This window comes from Ctenopharyngodon idella, chromosome 9 (assembly GCF_019924925.1).
Source record: "Ctenopharyngodon idella isolate HZGC_01 chromosome 9, HZGC01, whole genome shotgun sequence".
In the NCBI taxonomy this organism is placed as follows: Eukaryota; Metazoa; Chordata; class Actinopteri; order Cypriniformes; family Xenocyprididae; genus Ctenopharyngodon; species Ctenopharyngodon idella.
In genome coordinates this window covers 32,850,340-32,868,170 of record NC_067228.1, presented here as the reverse complement: position 1 = coordinate 32,868,170, position 17,831 = coordinate 32,850,340, and the positions used below count along the sequence as shown (strand labels likewise).

The 17,831-nt window shown below is 37.1% G+C and overlaps 2 protein-coding genes across 4 annotated transcripts in view; one reads left to right on the top strand and one right to left on the bottom strand.

The window, feature by feature from the left end:
- The window catches only part of gpr155a (G protein-coupled receptor 155a), a 25,504-nt gene extending 18,905 nt beyond the window's left edge, over positions 1–6,599 (top strand). For 2 of the 3 annotated variants that reach the window (XM_051906258.1, XM_051906260.1), the window contains exons 11-16: positions 1,119–1,205; positions 1,575–1,714; positions 2,693–2,788; positions 2,881–2,945; positions 5,051–5,176; positions 5,545–6,599. In XM_051906258.1, coding sequence (XP_051762218.1) covers positions 1,119–1,205; positions 1,575–1,714; positions 2,693–2,788; positions 2,881–2,945; positions 5,051–5,176; positions 5,545–5,737 — 707 coding nt within the window. In that variant the 3' untranslated portion in view covers positions 5,738–6,599. Of the gene's footprint in view, positions 1–1,118; positions 1,206–1,574; positions 1,715–2,692; positions 2,789–2,880; positions 2,946–5,050; positions 5,177–5,518 lie in introns of all 3 variants that reach the window. The other variant, XM_051906259.1, reaches the window with a different exon arrangement.
- On the bottom strand, positions 6,577–17,831 carry scrn3 (secernin 3). Its single transcript, XM_051906268.1, is given in 9 exon segments — positions 6,577–8,039; positions 9,184–9,282; positions 9,284–9,365; positions 9,748–9,910; positions 10,631–10,843; positions 11,109–11,308; positions 15,702–15,883; positions 17,099–17,261; positions 17,613–17,831. Coding segments are annotated over 8 exon segments (1,263 nt in total). The 5' UTR covers position 17,261; positions 17,613–17,831; the 3' UTR covers positions 6,577–7,877.

Here is a 17,831-nt window from a genome sequence, read left to right as displayed (position 1 = left end):
AATCGATTCATCTCGATTCGTGGATTTTCTGAATGCATCGCGATTCTTTCTTGAATTGATTGAGTTTAGTTTTTAACAGCAGATGGCGCTCTAGGCTAGTTTTTAACTGCACACTCAGATGCTCACAAAGAAGAGCGCTCGTGTGTTCGCCGGTGTCTGAGAATGTAGTTGCACCTCAGAATGCTTTTATGACGCAAGATTAATGTAAACAGCCCACTGCAAACACCCTTGTAATTCGCTTCAACCTTTTCGAATTTTCTGAATGATTATTTTATAGAAGATTCAAGTGATGCGTGTAAGGAATTGGAGCAGAGTACGGCTGTTTCTAAAGCACACAGCGCCATCTGCTGTTAAAAACCAAGCTCAAAATGGATTCAAAAGAAAATCGTAATGCATTTGGAAAATCTCAGAATCAATCCAGAATCGTATCTCGATTCGCGATTCAAAGATTTATGGTCCCAGCCCTAGTCCTAAAGATCTTGCCCAGTCATAAACCTTCATTCCAGTGATATTCTTTTGAGCTCTTTTCTCCCTCTTGCTCGTTCTCTCTCCTCGACCGTCATATGCCCCCAATGCTGATTGGCTACAGTGTTTTTGAAATATGGCTTACCCCACCTTTAAAGTCAGCATAACTTGACTTTAAAGTTATCCCCCATTATGACTTATATCTGAGTGAAATGGCTTCTGGAACAAGAACAATTGTAGGACGAGGCTTGATTTTGCCCATGGGGAATTGATTGGATGGTTAATGGTTGTGGTTTGTTATTGGTGGATCTCATGTGAGTGACATGTTGCCCTGCACTCACGCCAGTAAACACGTCATTAGAGAAAACAGAGATGTTGCTGATTGAATTGTGGGATACAGTATTTCACACACTGTGCTCTGGTTGTAAACTGCACATTTTCGAAATGGAGTGGGTCATCTGGTTATTCCATGATTATAGAAAGTGTTATAGTGAACACAGAATACATGCTACTTTGAGAATGAAAATAGTAAGTAGTAGGTAGTATGTCTTTCTGAGCCTACAAAAGCAGTGAGTGTGAAATATCTATGAAAGATGAAGACAGAATTTGACTGAGGTTGTTAACTAATCTTTGTGTGTCTGTGTGTTTGTCAGAGTGTCAGATGTGCGAGTGTGCGTGTGGTCGTATGGAGACCATGCCTGACATTACAAGCCCCAAAGAGGAAGCATCCACACAAACAGGTTTGCTCTTTCTTTCAGTTCCCGTTCACTCAAGCTGCTTCTAGATAGATAAGAAATTGCCTTATTTGTCAGAGGTCCACCTTTAATGCGGTTCTGTAGCTAGAGCTCAATAGGATGCACAGCAGGTGTATGGATAAGGAGGTTTTTCTTTTCTAAATACCTGTTAAAATATCTGAAATCAGTGATACCACACTCATAGACCCGTATGGAATAAAACTCATGAACTATTCCTTTACATGAACTATTCCTTTAATGACTTCTGCATCAATACAACATTTTTATTGAAACTGAACGGAATACATTTCAAAAGGAAAAAAAAAACGTTGTTAATATACATAATATTAACAAATATAAATGCTGTTTTTTTAGGTCAATGTGGCCAGCAATGTACATCCACAAGCTGTTTACTGGCGGAAGAGGAACAGAAAGAGGTGGAGAGACAGAACACAGATATACAGTCGACTAGACACGTGCTGGTGTGTCTGTTACTGACCGTCAGTCTCCTCGCTGTGAGTACTGCGTCACTCATTCACTCTCATTCATACAGTGGGTATAAAAAGTCTACACACCCCTGTTAAAACAGCTGGGTATCGTGATGTAAAAAATGAAATAGAGATAAGTCCTGACAGAGCTTTTGCACCTTTAATGTAAAAATTACAACCTATGCAATGCCACTGAAAATCAAAGTGACACATTTCAGAGAGCGAGAGGGAAAAAAAAACTAACTGCATAAGTGTGCACACCCTTGAACTAATAGTTAGTTAGTAATTTTATTAAAGCACACAGTGTGTAAGGATAGGAGTCTGTTATCTTGGCACATAACCATTAATAAAAGGGTGTGCATACTTATGCAGTTAGGTTATTTTAAAGGGTTAGTTCACCCAAAAATGAAAATAATGTCATTTATTACTCACCCTCATGCCGTTCCACACTTTAAGTTTGACTTAATAAGTGCCCTGTGATTGTAACCAAAAAAGTTTTTTGTTTACTTCATATACAGTCAAACCAAAATTTATTCAGACACCTTGAACATTTCATTCATTAATACAGTTTATTCACTATAGTTTAAAAAAAAAATGGTAATAAAATATGACAAGATCTCAGAGTTAAACTGTGTCAGAGAAAATTAATCTTAATTATGTCAGATAACACTTAAGCAAAACATGGTCAGGTCAAAGTGTCTGAAGAATTTTTGGTTCCAAATGTTTATCAGTTTTACTGGTAGTCCACTATATGAAGAGTTTTTGGGTATAATATGTCACAGTTTACTTTATTTTGCTATCCTCTCTTACATAAATGAACAATAGTGTCCTGCACCCACTAGTAAAAATATATCAAAAATGTCTTGACTGTATGATACCATATGGATACCACTCTTATCTTTGCTTGGGGTCTCACTGTTATTTACAGTATCGTTGGGGTCTAGTCACTCTTCTTTGGCCCACATTCTCTCTGTGTGTGTGTGTGTGTGTGTGTTTGTTTGATAGAATCTCTCCAGCTGTCTGTGGTGGCTCTTTAATAAAGATCCAGGACAGCTGTATCTGGAGCTGCAGTTCTTCTGCGTTGTGCTCAATTTCGGGCAGGTGAGTGTGAGCCTGTCACATGTGTTGTGTTAAAATCAAACTATCTTACGCTTTTCCTGAAGCATACATCTCTTACTGTCTTCCCACTGTAGGGTCTCATTTCATTCGCATTTTTTGGCCTTGACAAGCATTTAGTTATTTCTCCGTTCAAAAAAAGGTAACTAAACTTTTTTTTTTCAAAACTCTTTAAGCTTAAAAGGGCTCAAATGATGATGAATCAAATTTTACTTTGTTTTGACATACTATGAAAGCATTTTGTTATTTTCTGGAATTAAAATTCTGGAACCCCCCATTCCAAAAAGAGCATTTATTGAGACAAAGCTGAAAAAAATTGACTTGTCAAATATATTTAAGTTTCTTTAGAAGTTAACTGTTACAATGACTGTATCTGAGGATGAAAAAAAGTTTGTAGGCTACTTGCAGATAAATTGGCATTTTAAGTGGAGTTTTAGGCATTCGCATATTTCAAAATGACTGTATTCGAATAATTGGGCTCATAAAAATGAATATTTGAATATTCGTTTAGTTAAATGACATTTAACAAGAAAGTCATTTTTTTTTTTTTATTCATCAAGTTTTTGTCACCATTTATGAACAAGCTACGATTAGGCAATATATACACAACAAACTTACATTATATCTTAAGGTTTTCTTTTAGTTGAAAACATTAAAAAATATGCAAACAAAAATATAAAGAACAAAAGCTTTTAAGCTCAAGAAGAGCAAACGAAAAAAAAAAAACGCTAATAAGGTTACAGGAGGGAAGGCATAAAGGTGCGGACGAGGCCAACTCAGCCAGTGCATCCATTTCCTTCGAAAAGTGGGAGTTCTTTTCCATCGTGAAGAGATCCACATCTGCCTGACCAAAGGTGCGCCATATTGGAGTCTCCATTCCCCCGGGGTGGTCAGCATGTCCGCTCCTGCGTTCGAGGAGCCCAACACGTGAACCGCTCTCACTGAGTGGAGGTTCTTCTGTGCCCATAGGAGAAGTCTGTGCCAGTCTGTGCAGAGGGTGAGACCTGATACCTTCTTGGTGGTTTATAAAAGCAATCACAGTCCTGTTGTCCGAGCGGACCAGGACATGATGACCCATGAGTTCCAAATGGAACTCTCTGAAAGTCAGAATCACCGCCATAATTTCTAAATTCATCATAGGAGTCGCCCATGAGCCGTAGGCTATTCTGCCGTCACACAGGGCGCCCCAGCCCGTTTTGGAGGCATCTGTTATGACCACTTTCCTTCTGGAAACCGAGCCCAGCGTTATCCCATTTTGATAAAAGCGGGATGATTTCCAAGGGACCAAGGCCTTGAAGCAGCCGTGGGTTACCCTGAGAGTGTGTCGGCCCATGCTCCAGGCATGGGGTGGGACACGGGCTTTCAACCAGAGCTGGAGTGGTAGCATGTGGAGCAGGCCTAGTGGAGCTACTGAGAAAGCTGCCGCCATGAGGCCCAGCAGCTTCTGAAACCTCTTGAGGGGTAGAGAGACCCCACCTTGAACGAGGTTTTCAGAATGCGCTCTTGTGAGAGCCAAGCCTGCATCTGAAGGCATCTGAAATACAGAAGGCAGTCTGGCAGAAGCTAGATATTTTACTTCATAACTTGTTAAATATGGATTTTTTTTTTTTTACACAAATGCATCGCTTCGCTTCAGAAGGCCTTTATTAACCACCAGGAGCCGTGTGGAACATGTTTTTGATGGATGGATGTGGATGGAGGCACTTTCTTCAGCTCATACTCGTGACTCCTGTTCACTGCCATTATAAAGCTCGGATGCGTCAGGATATTTATTAATATTTCGCCAACTGGGTTCATCAGAAAGAAGAAAGTCATATACACCTAGGATGGCTTGAGGGTGAATAAAGCTTGGGGTAATTTTTATTTGAAAGTGAACTAACAACTAGCACAGCGGCAAAAAAATGGCCTGTTTAAATTCTAAGGATCAGAGAGAGGGTGGAAAATTAGCAGACAAAACTTTGACATTTATGTTGTAAGTGTAAGTGGGGGAAAATGAATAAATAAATCAGCTATTTTGTAGCATTTAGTCAAATTACTAGTATAATGTCATTATAGTGTTAAGGCTGCATCCAAAAACTTTTTAAACGTTTTTTTGTGGCTTTTCTTCAGTAAATGGTCTGAATAGGGGAAAGGAGCTTGTGTTTAAAAACAGTGATTATTATTATTATATGAGAATATTAGATATAATATAAATGCAATATACATAATTAGGGTAATGATTAGTTGGTCTTGTATATGTTGGTAAAGGTTAGCAAGGCTGTGGCAGGGTTGGGGTCAGGAGGTCACAGCGTCTGAGGAGATCAGACTGACCTGCAGTCAGTTCCTCACATATCATAAGCAGCAGTGCATCAAAGACATTGTTCACAAGAAAAGGTGAGACTTTTTACTGCTATCTCTGTTTTTTTTTTTTCCGCACTGAATTATTTGACACACGTATTCATTTGCATGTTTGATTTGTTTTTGGTGCATGCATAAAAAGTAACATTTAGTCTATTTGTGATCATGATTTTCTCATGACAGCATCTCTGTTCATTAAAGCATGTTTGCACATTTGCATGAATCTCTTTTTGAATTTTTTTTTTTTTTTTTTTTGGTTGTGGTTCAAACATCTTCCCTTGCTTTCTAATCATCTTTCATTTCCTCTCCATTTACCGCTTGCTTCGTCTGTCCATCTGCCTTTCTCTCTCTGTCCTCGTGTTTGTGGTTTGGGTGCAGTGGGTGACGCGTGCTCTGCTGTGCAGGTGCGGAGAAAGGAGCACCACAGAGACGTTTCTGGGCAGTGACATGGTTCGCTGGCTGCAAAGCGTGGGATTGGCCGGTGACCAGAGCGAGGCGCTAGCGTATGGCTCACGTCTGCTGGAGGGCGGAGTCATTCAGCACATCAGCCTTGAGTACGGCTTCCAGGATGAAGCCTTGCACTACCGCTTCAGATAGAAGAGCCAGATCGCTTCGAAGGCTGATGATGGACAGAGGTTCAAGCATTTTAGCCAATGACATAGTGCACATTCAAGTGAATAATTTGTTCTACTGATACTAACAGCAATAACCAGATGTGAAAATAGTTGGTTAAAATTGGGTCTTGAACAATTTACCTACCTCACACATACAGGATGGCAAAGGGGAGATTGTAAACGAACTAAACATTTCAGAGCTAAACCGGGAGTGTTGAAGAACTGTCAGCCACCAAATCCTGCTGATCTGACTTTATTCCCTTGATAATAACAGAATATCCATAACAGAATTTTAATTTATTTATTTTTTTGCAGTAATTTAATCGTTTAAAAACAATATTGCAGTTCTGGTTGAGTTATATATATTATATGTAACTCTTTTTTTACAATACTGCACTCACTGACATTTTTTTTGTTTTAAAAACATTTTGTATTGTGGCAGAATCTCTGGCAGACATGTATTTATTTTTAATACAACCTGTACTGAGATATAGCCCATGTGATAACTAGCCCACATCTTGGTTTTCCAAATAAAACAGAATTATTCAAATACATTTAATTCCAAATTATTTATTACCTTGATAGGAAGTGCTTGTGTTTCATTTCACAGCCACATGAGGGCGACAGACAGTTTTTGTTTTTGTCTTGATTACACAGAAAAGTCCCAAGTGAAGTCATTAAGTAGAATTCTGGGATGTCTGTGAGTGTGTCTCATTACCTGCTCTCCTTTGAACACTGTTATCAACCCATGATCCGCTGTAAAAAATAGTGAGCCTGTCACTGAAGTCAGGTCACATTTCCATGAAATAAAGACAAGCTCACTGTGTTTGTGGTATGGGCTTTAATGAGTGTTGATCTTTTCATTATTATTATTATTATTATTATTTTACTTAAATAGAGTGGACATTTAGTAAGTTCTGCCAACTTCCACCAGTTCACACATTTCTCAAAGTGAATCCTTTGGAATTCATTATTCAGCTGTAAGTGTTTGCATATGATATCTGTGCATCACTGGCACTAGATTCCAGTAGACATGGATAATAAGGAATGATAGACAGTTCAAACTTTCCATTTGAGTATTTGACATGCACTCTAAAATGCTAAAAACATGCAACTTATTAAACATGTCAGTAATGAGAACAATGTGACTAACCTGTCAATGGTTTTGAGTATATTATTAAAATTATATCCAAACATACAGGAATTGCCTGAATGACTGTGCAAATGATCTCTTCCACTAGCAACAGTAACAGGGTGTTTCTTCAACTTTGGGATCTTTTATACCTGAGGGGTTGAGATTGAGATTTCAACATATGAAGTTATTAAGGTCCCATTAAAACTGACTTGGGTTTTATTTAATTTATACTTTTCATATGGTGTTTATATGTAGATTAGATTTACCCTTGTACCAGATCCAGAAGATTTAATATTAAGATTTAAAGTAACACTTTATAATAAGGTTTGGTTTGTTTACATTAGTTAACATGAACTAATAATACTTCTAAATCAATTATTAATCTTCTTAGTTAATGGTGAAATCAAACGATTCTGAGCTAACATGAACAGTTATTAATGAATGTTAACAAAGATGCTGTAACAAATGTATTGCTCATTTCTAGTTAATTCATTAATTAATGTTAACTTACCAGATTGGATCTGACATTTATAAAATCTTTACATCTTACCATTATAAAATAAAAAAGTGGAAATCTCCACCCATTGGCTCTGCAGTGAGCAGCCTTTCAAACAAAGAGTGAAATACTGTATATATATATATATATATATATATATATATATATATATATATATATCTTTTTTAAACTTGCTGCTGTCCCAGCATTAATATTTTTCAAAAGTTACTTGCTTGAGATGAATTTGAAACCTATGGTGAGTGAAGTGAAAATCAGAGAGAGAAAAATCAGACAGTAAAATATTCTGTTCACATCACTTGCGAGCAGAATATTATTATTATGCCTCCATTCCAATCAAAGTGTAATTTAGTGAAACTAGCGACAGTGTGAAAAGTGTGTTTTACTAGGATCCACAGGTCCAAAAGTGCCTATAGTTGAAGAAACATCCAATAATACAATTATAAACTATTTTCAATTCTTTTCAAAGAAGTCTCAGGCTTTACTGTAAACATCAATTTCCTCAGTTACAGTGTCTGTGAAGAGATGAACCAGCAGTGATGAATCCACAATCCCCTCAGTTAGATATTTCTCCATCTCTACCAACTTCTTCTTCTCCAGATCTCTCATGTTCTGTACAATCTTCAGTCCTCTCTCCTGAACAAACAAACAAACATTATACCTCATTATATGAGATGATCTTAAAGGGGACCTATAAAGCCCCTTTTACAAGATGTAATATAAGTCTCTGGTGTCCCCAGAATGTGTCTGAAGTTTCAGCTCAAAATACCCCACAGATCATTTATTATAGCTTGTCAAATTTGCCCCATTTGGGTGTGAGCAAAAACAATTTGGGTGTGTGTCCCTTTAAATGCAAATGAGCTGCTGCTCCTGGCAGCTGGAGAATCTCACGCAGTCAAAATGAGGATTGTCAGTAACGGTGTTCAGCCTTACATTGTTCAAACCGACACTGATGGAGAGACTCAGGAAGAAGTTACAACTTTTAGAATGAAACTGGACGTTTCTGAATGGTTAGTGGATAAATTTATGTAGCTGCTGTGGAGTTGATTCAACTCATCGACTAGCATGTGCCGTCATGTTGATCTTTTGTTCAAATCCAGTGTTGAATTGACCCTCGTTTGTGAAGCGGTCCGGCGTAAAATGACGGCATGACAACAACACTCTACTACAACAACTCTTCCTCTTCTATAAAGCAGCCCAACATGGCCTCACCCACTTTGTTGCGTGTTCTTGGGGGCGGGGATTATGTAAATTTTAGGGTTAGTGACGGGAAGAATCTCATTGTAGTCCCTACCAGCCGTTTGTTGTAGTCCTTAAACAGTGAATTCTTGAAAAGAAAATATCTCCTTTGCATTGAACTTTGAGCGTCGTAACTTTGCAGATGTTGTTAATGCTCAAACAGCAACATTACACACTAACTAAAGTTAAAAAAAGTGAAATCACAATCAACCACCCCTTTAATATTAAAGAGGCAAAATATTACACTCTTTCACAACATTTATAATTTAGTTTTTAATGACTATTTTCCACCATCTCTCCAAAACAAACTGTTTTGGCTACTGTACCTTTAAGATTCCCATGTTAATGAACTTTGTTATGTTTGGCTAACCACTTTGCATGTGAAGTTTACTATTACGCCATTTTACAGGTTCCTCATTTTATTTTGCAAGTCTCCAACAAGAGGTTTACAACAGGTTGACAGGCTCAAGGCTAGACAATTTGGGCTGTGTAAAATGTAGAGGCCAACAGACAGCTGCATATTTTGTGTTGAACAGCTCACCCTGGTGCTGTCGATGATGGCGGCGACCACCTCGTGTTTCAGGAACAGAGGGTGTTTGCGGTTCGGTTTGCTCTGGAAACGGGGTTTCTTCTTCACAGGGATCCTCCTCTCCAAAACATGGAGAACATGTGTACTTCAGCTGCTTTATGTCTAATACAAATATAAATGGCTTAAAGACAGACCTGTGGGGAAACAAACAAAAAAACATGAAATTTGCAGTATTACAGCTGCATGAATTTGATGATGGAGTAATTAATTAATCATTCAATTTTTTAAGTTTTTGAAGACAATTTCAATGTTATTTATCCACCAGGCAAAAATAGCATATAAATTATGAGCAATAATAATAGCAACACTTGCCTAAGCAAACGCCACTAGTATTAGTAATGGTACATTAACTTAACTACACAACTGGTCAACAGTTCGGAATAATTAAGATTTTTTAATGTTTTTGAAAGAGTCTCTTCTGCTCAAACAAGGCTGCATTTATTCATAAGAAAAACATTAGTCAGAACAGCCCTGTACTACAGCTGTGACTTCTGAACATCAGCTAGCCGGGCGTACCGATCAGGGTCTGGAGTGGCCGTGAAGAAGTGGACACCAGGTAAATTTGGGTCTTTAGGGACGACTGACACCATACTTCCTGTGGTCATGAACATTCCCTCCATGTTGATTCCGCTTTCCTTATCCCTCAAAATATCCATCATCTTCTCGGCTGTGATGTGGCCTGTAGGTACGATGTTACAATGACAACTTGTCTGTGAGTTTATAATTCAATTAAGCTGTAAATAAATAATCTATAATTGCAATTATACATAATAATATACAGTAATGTACTGTACCAATGAAAAGTTTGGACAAATCGATTTGTTCTATATTATTATTATTTTACACATTAAAATAAGAGTAAAGTCATTAAAACTATGAAATATCACAAAATGGTATTCCATAAAAGTATGAAAATTTAGTGAGGAAAATCAAATGAATCAAACTTATTTTATTTTTTATCAAGATTCTTTGTCCATTATTTAAGAAACTCCCAATAATCCAATTAATTTTAAACAGTTTTAATTCTAAACTATCAAAAGCGATCAAAAGTCAAAATTGCATAAAAAAACATTGTAGATTCTGAGATTCGAAGACGTTCCCATGTAAACTGGACTCATGTTGGCTGATTTTCATCCACAATCTAGACCAAAAACCCCATTAAACTAAAGTTTTGTAAAGAAAGGCACTACTATTATTCGTCTACAAAACTAATTTCAAGCATGTAAGAAAAAGCTTTTTAATCATGGTTTTAAGATCATAAGAAGCACAAACTCAGGTGTGTAAACTTTTAACTGACAGTGTATTTTACAGTCAACCAATTACACTGTCCTGAACGTGTGAGTAGATGTGATTATTTATGAATTAGCTGATCATTTTCTGCCACCAAACACTCAGTCACCTTCACTCTTCTGCAGAAGTTTGCGTCCCTCACAGTATCGTCCTCCTGCGGCCTCGATTCGGGCTGTGCTTGAGTAGGAGTAAACCTCAGCAAAGCTGAACTGAGATTTTCCATCCCACCAGTGCTGCTCCTGTGCGTACGTCCTCAGCGCCGGGTGCTCCTTATCTATCTTAGTCGTAATGGAGTACTGGTTGGAGATGTTCCGACAGCCGGCTTTAGGAGAGAGAAACAACATCAGACCTTTTAATTAATTTTATTAATATTCAGTAATATTCTCAGAAATATTAACACTATCGGATACTTTGCAACATCTACACTGTTACTGAACTGAATCAACACTGAACTGATTTGAGCTGAATAATCACACTATTATCTTTTTAGCTTTTATAAAGTGATATATAAATACATGTGACTTGGCTTTTAAACATTTTAACTCATTTCAGTTTCAAGCTGTAATGTCACATGACTCAGTATTTACCCTCCACTCTCTCTGCGGCCCAGTATTTCCCAGCAGTCTCCAGCACCCAGGCCTCTGCGCGGTCTGATATGAGGAAGCTGTTATGGTATGTGAATCCACACTCGTCCTCCATACAATTCCCGCCCTGGCCGTATTTTTCCAGCAGCTCTGTTATCACGTCTACAGCCCGCTCAGCAGTGTCGGCCCTCTCCAGAGCCAGCCTACGTGCAAAGTGTTTCAAATCACATTTAAAACTTAAGACCTTTATTAAGACACTTGCACAAATAAAATGAATACCGTATGTCCATACTGAACAAACCCATACAACCTCAAAATAATTCATGTGTCTCAGATTCTTTTACTTAATTAAACAGGCACATTCAACTGCAAAACAGGGTAACTGCAAGTTTAAAATACTCAAGACATGTTTAATTCAACATACATATGTATTGGAATTGGTTTTTATTTACTAATTTACCGATCGATATTAGATTTTGCTGATATGATAATAATGCATTTAAAGAAAGGCAATAAAGAGATTATTGTGCCGATTCGAGTAAAATCTATATTCAAGGTGTTTAACGTTAGTCTTAGGCTTTCCTTCCTGTGACCGTGCGGCCCAAAGAGAAGCTGCAAGAGTTTACATTGAATTAAAAGCCAGAGACAGTTTATTGTGTGACCAAAATACCAATAATATCCTGAGAATAATACAAACCCGATTCCAAAAAAGTTGGGACACTGTACAAATTGTGAATAAAAAAGGAATGCAATGATGTGGAAGTTTCAAATTTCAATATTTTACTCAGAATACAACATAGATGACATATCAAATGTTTAAACTGAGAAAATGATCTGGACTGCAGGCTGGCCATTTCAGTACCCGGATCCTTCTTCTACGCAGCCATGATGTTGTAATTGATGCAGTATGTGGTCTGGCATTGTCATGTTGGAAAATGCAAGGTCTTCCCTGAAAGAGACGGCGTCTGGATGGGAGCATATGTTGTTCTAGAACTTGGATATACCTTTCAGCATTGATGGTGCCTTTCCAGATGTGTAAGCTGCCCATGCCACACGCACTCATGCAACCCCATACCATCAGAGATGCAGGCTTCTGAACTGAGCGCTGATAACAACTTGGGTTGTCCTTGTCCTCTTTAGTCCGGATGACATGGCAGCCCAGTTTTCCAAAAAGAACTTCAAATTTTGATTCATCTGACCACAGAACAGTTTTCCACTTTGCCACAGTCCATTTTAAATGAGCCTTGGCCCAGAGAAAACGTCTGCGCTTCTGGATCATGTTTAGATATGGCTTCTTTTTTGACCTATAGAGTTTTAGCCGGCAACGGCGAATGGCACGGTGGATTGTGTTCACCGACAATGTTTTCTGGAAGTATTCCTGAGCCCATGTTGTGATTTCCATTACAGTAGCATTCCTGTATGTGATGCAGTGCCGTCTAAGGGCCCGAAGATCACGGGCATCCAGTATGGTTTTCCGGCCTTGACCCTTACGCACAGAGATTGTTCCAGATTCTCTGAATCTTTGGATGATATTATGCACTGTAGATGATGATAACTTCAAACTCTTTGCAATTTTTCTCTGAGAAACTCCTTTCTGATATTGCTCCACTATTTTTCGCTGTAGCATTGGGGGAATTGGTGATCCTCTGCCCATCTTGACTTCTGAGAGACACTGCCACTCTCAGAGGCTCTTTTTATACCCAATCATGTTGCCAATTGACCTAATAAGTTGCAAATTGGTCCTCCAGCTGTTCCTTATATGTACATTTAACTTTTCCGGCCTCTTATTGCTACCTGTCCCAACTTTTTTGGAATGTGTAGCTCTCATGAAATCCAAAATGAGCCAATATTTCGCATGACATTTCAAAATGTCTCACTTTCAACATTTGATATGTTATCTATATTCTATTGTGAATAAAATATAAGTTTATGAGATTTGTAAATTATTGCATTCCTTTTTTATTCACAATTTGTACAGTGTCCCAACTTTTTTGGAATCAGGTTTGTATTTTATGCATAATGCGGGACTTTTAATTATAAACAAGCCCAAAATGCACAGGGACTCTTATTTTGAAATGCATATGCTTTATTACTTCCAGCTGCTCATTCAAAAAAAGATGAGATGAGAGATAAAATATGCACTCTTACAACCATCTACTGTACAACATATGACAATATAAAACCCAAGCAAACACTGTCATAATTCATAAACAGTATATCATAAGCAATCATGCTATTCATTGATGGCAAACGAATCAGTAGAACAAGCTTGACTTTGAATGTGCAGCGCTCACAGTTCATTAAATCATCGCCTTTTCAGGTTTACCATAATCAGTGCTGGGAAGATTTCTTGCAAATTTTAATCTGTTACTGATTACACATTACATGACGAAAATTGTAGTTAGTAACATGTTGTAACTAGATTACTTATTTTTAGGTACTACTTTTTGATTACTTTTGACCTAACTTGTTCATCACTTAGATTTTAATGAGATCATTATAATGGGATTATTGTGTAAAAATAAATAAATAAATAAAAAAATAAACAAAAAACAAACAAAGAGAAAGAAAATATTTTCATTCTTTGTGATAAGAAATACATTTGTGAGTTGATGAAAAGCTAATGATCTTTAAATCATAAAAATGTTAAATGAAAATGAATAAATTCTTTGAAAATAAAGCAATCAAAATACAATAAACACTAAAAATATTAATATTTTTTTTGTTGACCTGAATGTCATTGTGACCATTATCTGACATTAGAGAACTGTGAATATGCAAATGTGTTGTTAAATTATTGAAAAATGAACTTAAAATCTCAGGGCTCTCCAAGTAAATATTTTAGGTCAACAGGTTTTATCTGACGAAAAAGTTTGGGAATCCCTGCATTACATGAACAAACATTAAGACACATGAAACCAGCAATGAAATTACACATTCATAGTTTTCTTGGTTTTAAAAATTTTTGTCCAGACTTATTCACATCAATAATTAGTAAAGGTCACTGGATATGAAGAAGACACTGTGTTTCACAGCTATATCAGAAGTGTTTAGTAACTTGCATAATTATTCATCTCATACATGGTGCTTTTGTCCCCAAATTTAGAATCACAAATTTATTTTCATGACATTTACATGACCATTCTATATAGTGAATATAGTCAAAGTTAAACGGTATGATTTTTTTGTTTTGTTTTTTGTAAAGATGCCCCTGAAACCATCAGTCATTTATTTTGGGAATGTCCTCAGGTACAAATTTTTGGGAGAGAATTAAAAAATTATTTACAAAGAGAAGTTTGTTATTATATTCATAAAGTCAAATGGTTTGAGAAAATGCCTATGTTTGAACAATTTAAAATTAACATTAAAACGTATTTGGAAACAATCGCTTAGGGGCCGTTTACACCACACCGTTTTCAAGTAAGAACTGAGAACTTTTTATGCATTTTGGACGTTCATTTACACGACAATAGCGTTTTGGGGGACGTTTTTGAAAACGATACTGTTCTTGTCTCCAAGTAAACAACAAAATTTTGAATTTGTGAAAACGGTGACGTCATGCGCATGCGTATTATGTGTTCAGTCTATAGGCGTGTAGTGTTTCTTTACACAATGACATTGCCATCTACTGGCCTGGCAGTAGAATACAGCGTTTTTAATGGTTTTTGTGGATCCATGTGAACGGGATCATTCTGAGAATGTTGTCGTCTATACGTGAGAACCACAAAGAAAAAAAAAACTTTTTGTTTTTACTACATTGCTGTCGTGTAAACATACTCTGAAAGTAAAAACTTGAAAGCAATGCGAACTATGATATTGTTTAAAGGGTTAGTTCACCCAAAAATGAAAATAATGTCATTTATTATTCACCCTCATGCCGTTCCACACCCGTAAGACCTTTGTTAAACTTCGTAATGCAAATTAAGATATTTTTGTTGAAATCCGATGGCTCAGCATGGCCTCCATAGCCAGCAATGACATTTCCTCTCTCAAGATCCATTAATGTTCTAAAAACATATTTAAATCAGTTCATGTGAGTACAGTGGTTCAATATTAATATTATAAAGCAACGAGAATATTTTTGGTGCGCCAAAAAAACAAAATAACGACTTTTATAGTGATGGCCGGTTTCAAAACACTGCAAGCTTCAGAGCATTATGAATCAGCGTGTTGAATCAGCGGTTCGGAGCGCCAAAGTCACGTGATTTCAGCAGTTTGCCGGTTTGACACACGATCCGAATCGTGATTCAACACAAAAGATTCATAACGCTCTGAAGCTTCATGAAGCAGTGTTTTGAAATCGGCCATCACTATAAAAGTCGTTATTTTGTTTTTTTGGCGCACCAAAAATATTTTCGTCGCTTTATAATATTAATATTGAACCACTGTACTCAAATGAACTGATTTAAATATGTTTTTAGTACATTAATGGATCTTGAGAGAGGAAATGTCATTGCTGGCTATGCAGGCCTCACTGAGCCATCGGATTTAACCAAAAATATCTTAATTTGTGTTCCGAAGATGAACGAAGGTGTAGTAGTTGAATAAATAACAGTCAATGCTGAATATAAATTAAAAAATAGTTTCTTGGGTCACCTGACGAGATCCATTCCCAGAAGAGCTTCTTCCCCATCAGCACTCTCCTTCCCCCAGACCGCCTCATTCCCGATGCACACCTGATGCTCGTTCGCGCCCATCTCCGCCCCCCACAGCCAGGCGGGGCGACTCAGCACCACTGCATATGTGTCAGCCACCTGATCTATTTCTATATATGTACACTGATCAGAGGAAAAGGAGAAATAACAAAACACCAGAAAAAAATTAATTCAGACAATGTTTCTCAAATCCAGCTGGACAAATCTGAGGAAACGATAGCTGTATCAGACCCAGATAGCAAGAACTTTTGGGGCAAACATCTGGCATGGCTGAGCAAATGTGGGCCAAACTTCCGCCATTTATGTTTTGCCTTGGCTTTAGAATTGGAGGGAATTTCATTTCAACATCACCATTTGTATTGAGGTATATGACCGCACACAACTGTATCATATGTGACTGGTGGAAATATGCTATAACATTTGGTTTATACTTGCATGCAACCTAGCTGCTGGCCGTCCACACCTCAGCCTATTCAGCTATGCTATTGATTGCTTTTTTTTTTTTTTTTTTGCATCTTTCCTTGAATCCCTATTGGAGGATTACTGAAAATGTGACTGGCAGCTATTTAAATACAGGTTATTTCTGTTATTTTTCTCTCTGCTCTCTCTTTACATCAGTCTTTGCCCAAGCAAACTCTAATTAGCTTCAGGTAAGTGCTGTTTTAGTGTTTTAAAAGTTATTAATATTAAGTATATTATTAAGTATAATATGTAAAAATAAAAATAGCCTGTTACTAAAGTAGTTGTCATTTTGAATGACAAGGAAAGCAGTTTAGCTAATAATTTCTTCATTTAAAAATGGCTGCACCCAAAATAATATCTGATGTATGATACTGATTATATGTTATACTAATTTAAATCTTTTTAAATCTTCCTTTTCCTGACAGGTGGTGGGTGAGAAAGACTGGTGAGACATAAAAGTAGCAATTACTGTAAATTAATTCACACATTTGGCACTTCCAACATCAGCACACTTATGTTATGCTTAAGATCCTATATTTAATAAATAAAAAATAAAAGAAAGAAAGAAAGAAAGAAAGACTGTGCCTCAATTTTTTGTGTTTAAGATTGTTTGATTTACTGAGTAAAGGGTATTTAAAAAAAAAAAAAAAGGCGTGGTGTAAATATGGCTAAATAATGTTTTTTTGGTCTGTCAGCCATATAAGGTTCACATATGGGCCAAGTTTGTTTTTATTATTTGGCTCACTATGGTTGGAAATAATCTTAGTTCAGTTCTGGCTACAACAGCAAAATGTAATCTGGGCCACACCTCAGCTGTTTATTTGGGGCAGATCTATGCCTAAGGGAATTTGCTGTCTGGGGCTCATCTTGAGATACCTGAAGCTTTTCTTCTGGGTCATCATGGTGCTTTGCGGGGTAGTAGACGACCTCTTGAACCTCATCGCAGGGTCTGTCCGAGTTCTTCCCGAAGACGATCCGCTGCTGACCCTCTGTAGATGGAGGCAGAGCTACAAATGTGTCGCAGGAGGTTGGGAACATCCTGAAATACAAATTGTGTAACATTCAATGTAAATTTGTTCAGTTTTTTATCATTAGTATCCAGAGATTCACATGCTGAAAAATCTATGATAGGAGTAATTATGCCAAGATCGATATAGATGAATATAGATACATCACATGGCAATCAATAATTCATACAATAAAACACTGACCTTGAAGTAACAGGAAATCAGTACTCAAAATATACCACATCAACAGAATGAATGAACTCTTAGTAAGATACAGGCCTTTGCATTGAACAGTCTTTACCACTAATATGGTAGATATTCATAAATATGATCCAAGTATTTGCAGTAACGCTGTCATTCAGCATGCTTTAAATAATATTTACCTTGTTTAACTCAGCGTATGTCAGGCACGAAGAAAATCACTTTTCTGTTCGATGAGATTAAACATCTGTTTACTTTCCTTTCTCCATAAACAAAACTGCCAGCAGACTTTGACACAAATCCGCATGCACGGTTATCTGATTTATAATCAACCAAAACAATCCGCACAAGCGATCTGACAAATGAGTCTGGTCGATCCACATTGGTGTTTAGTCAGCGGA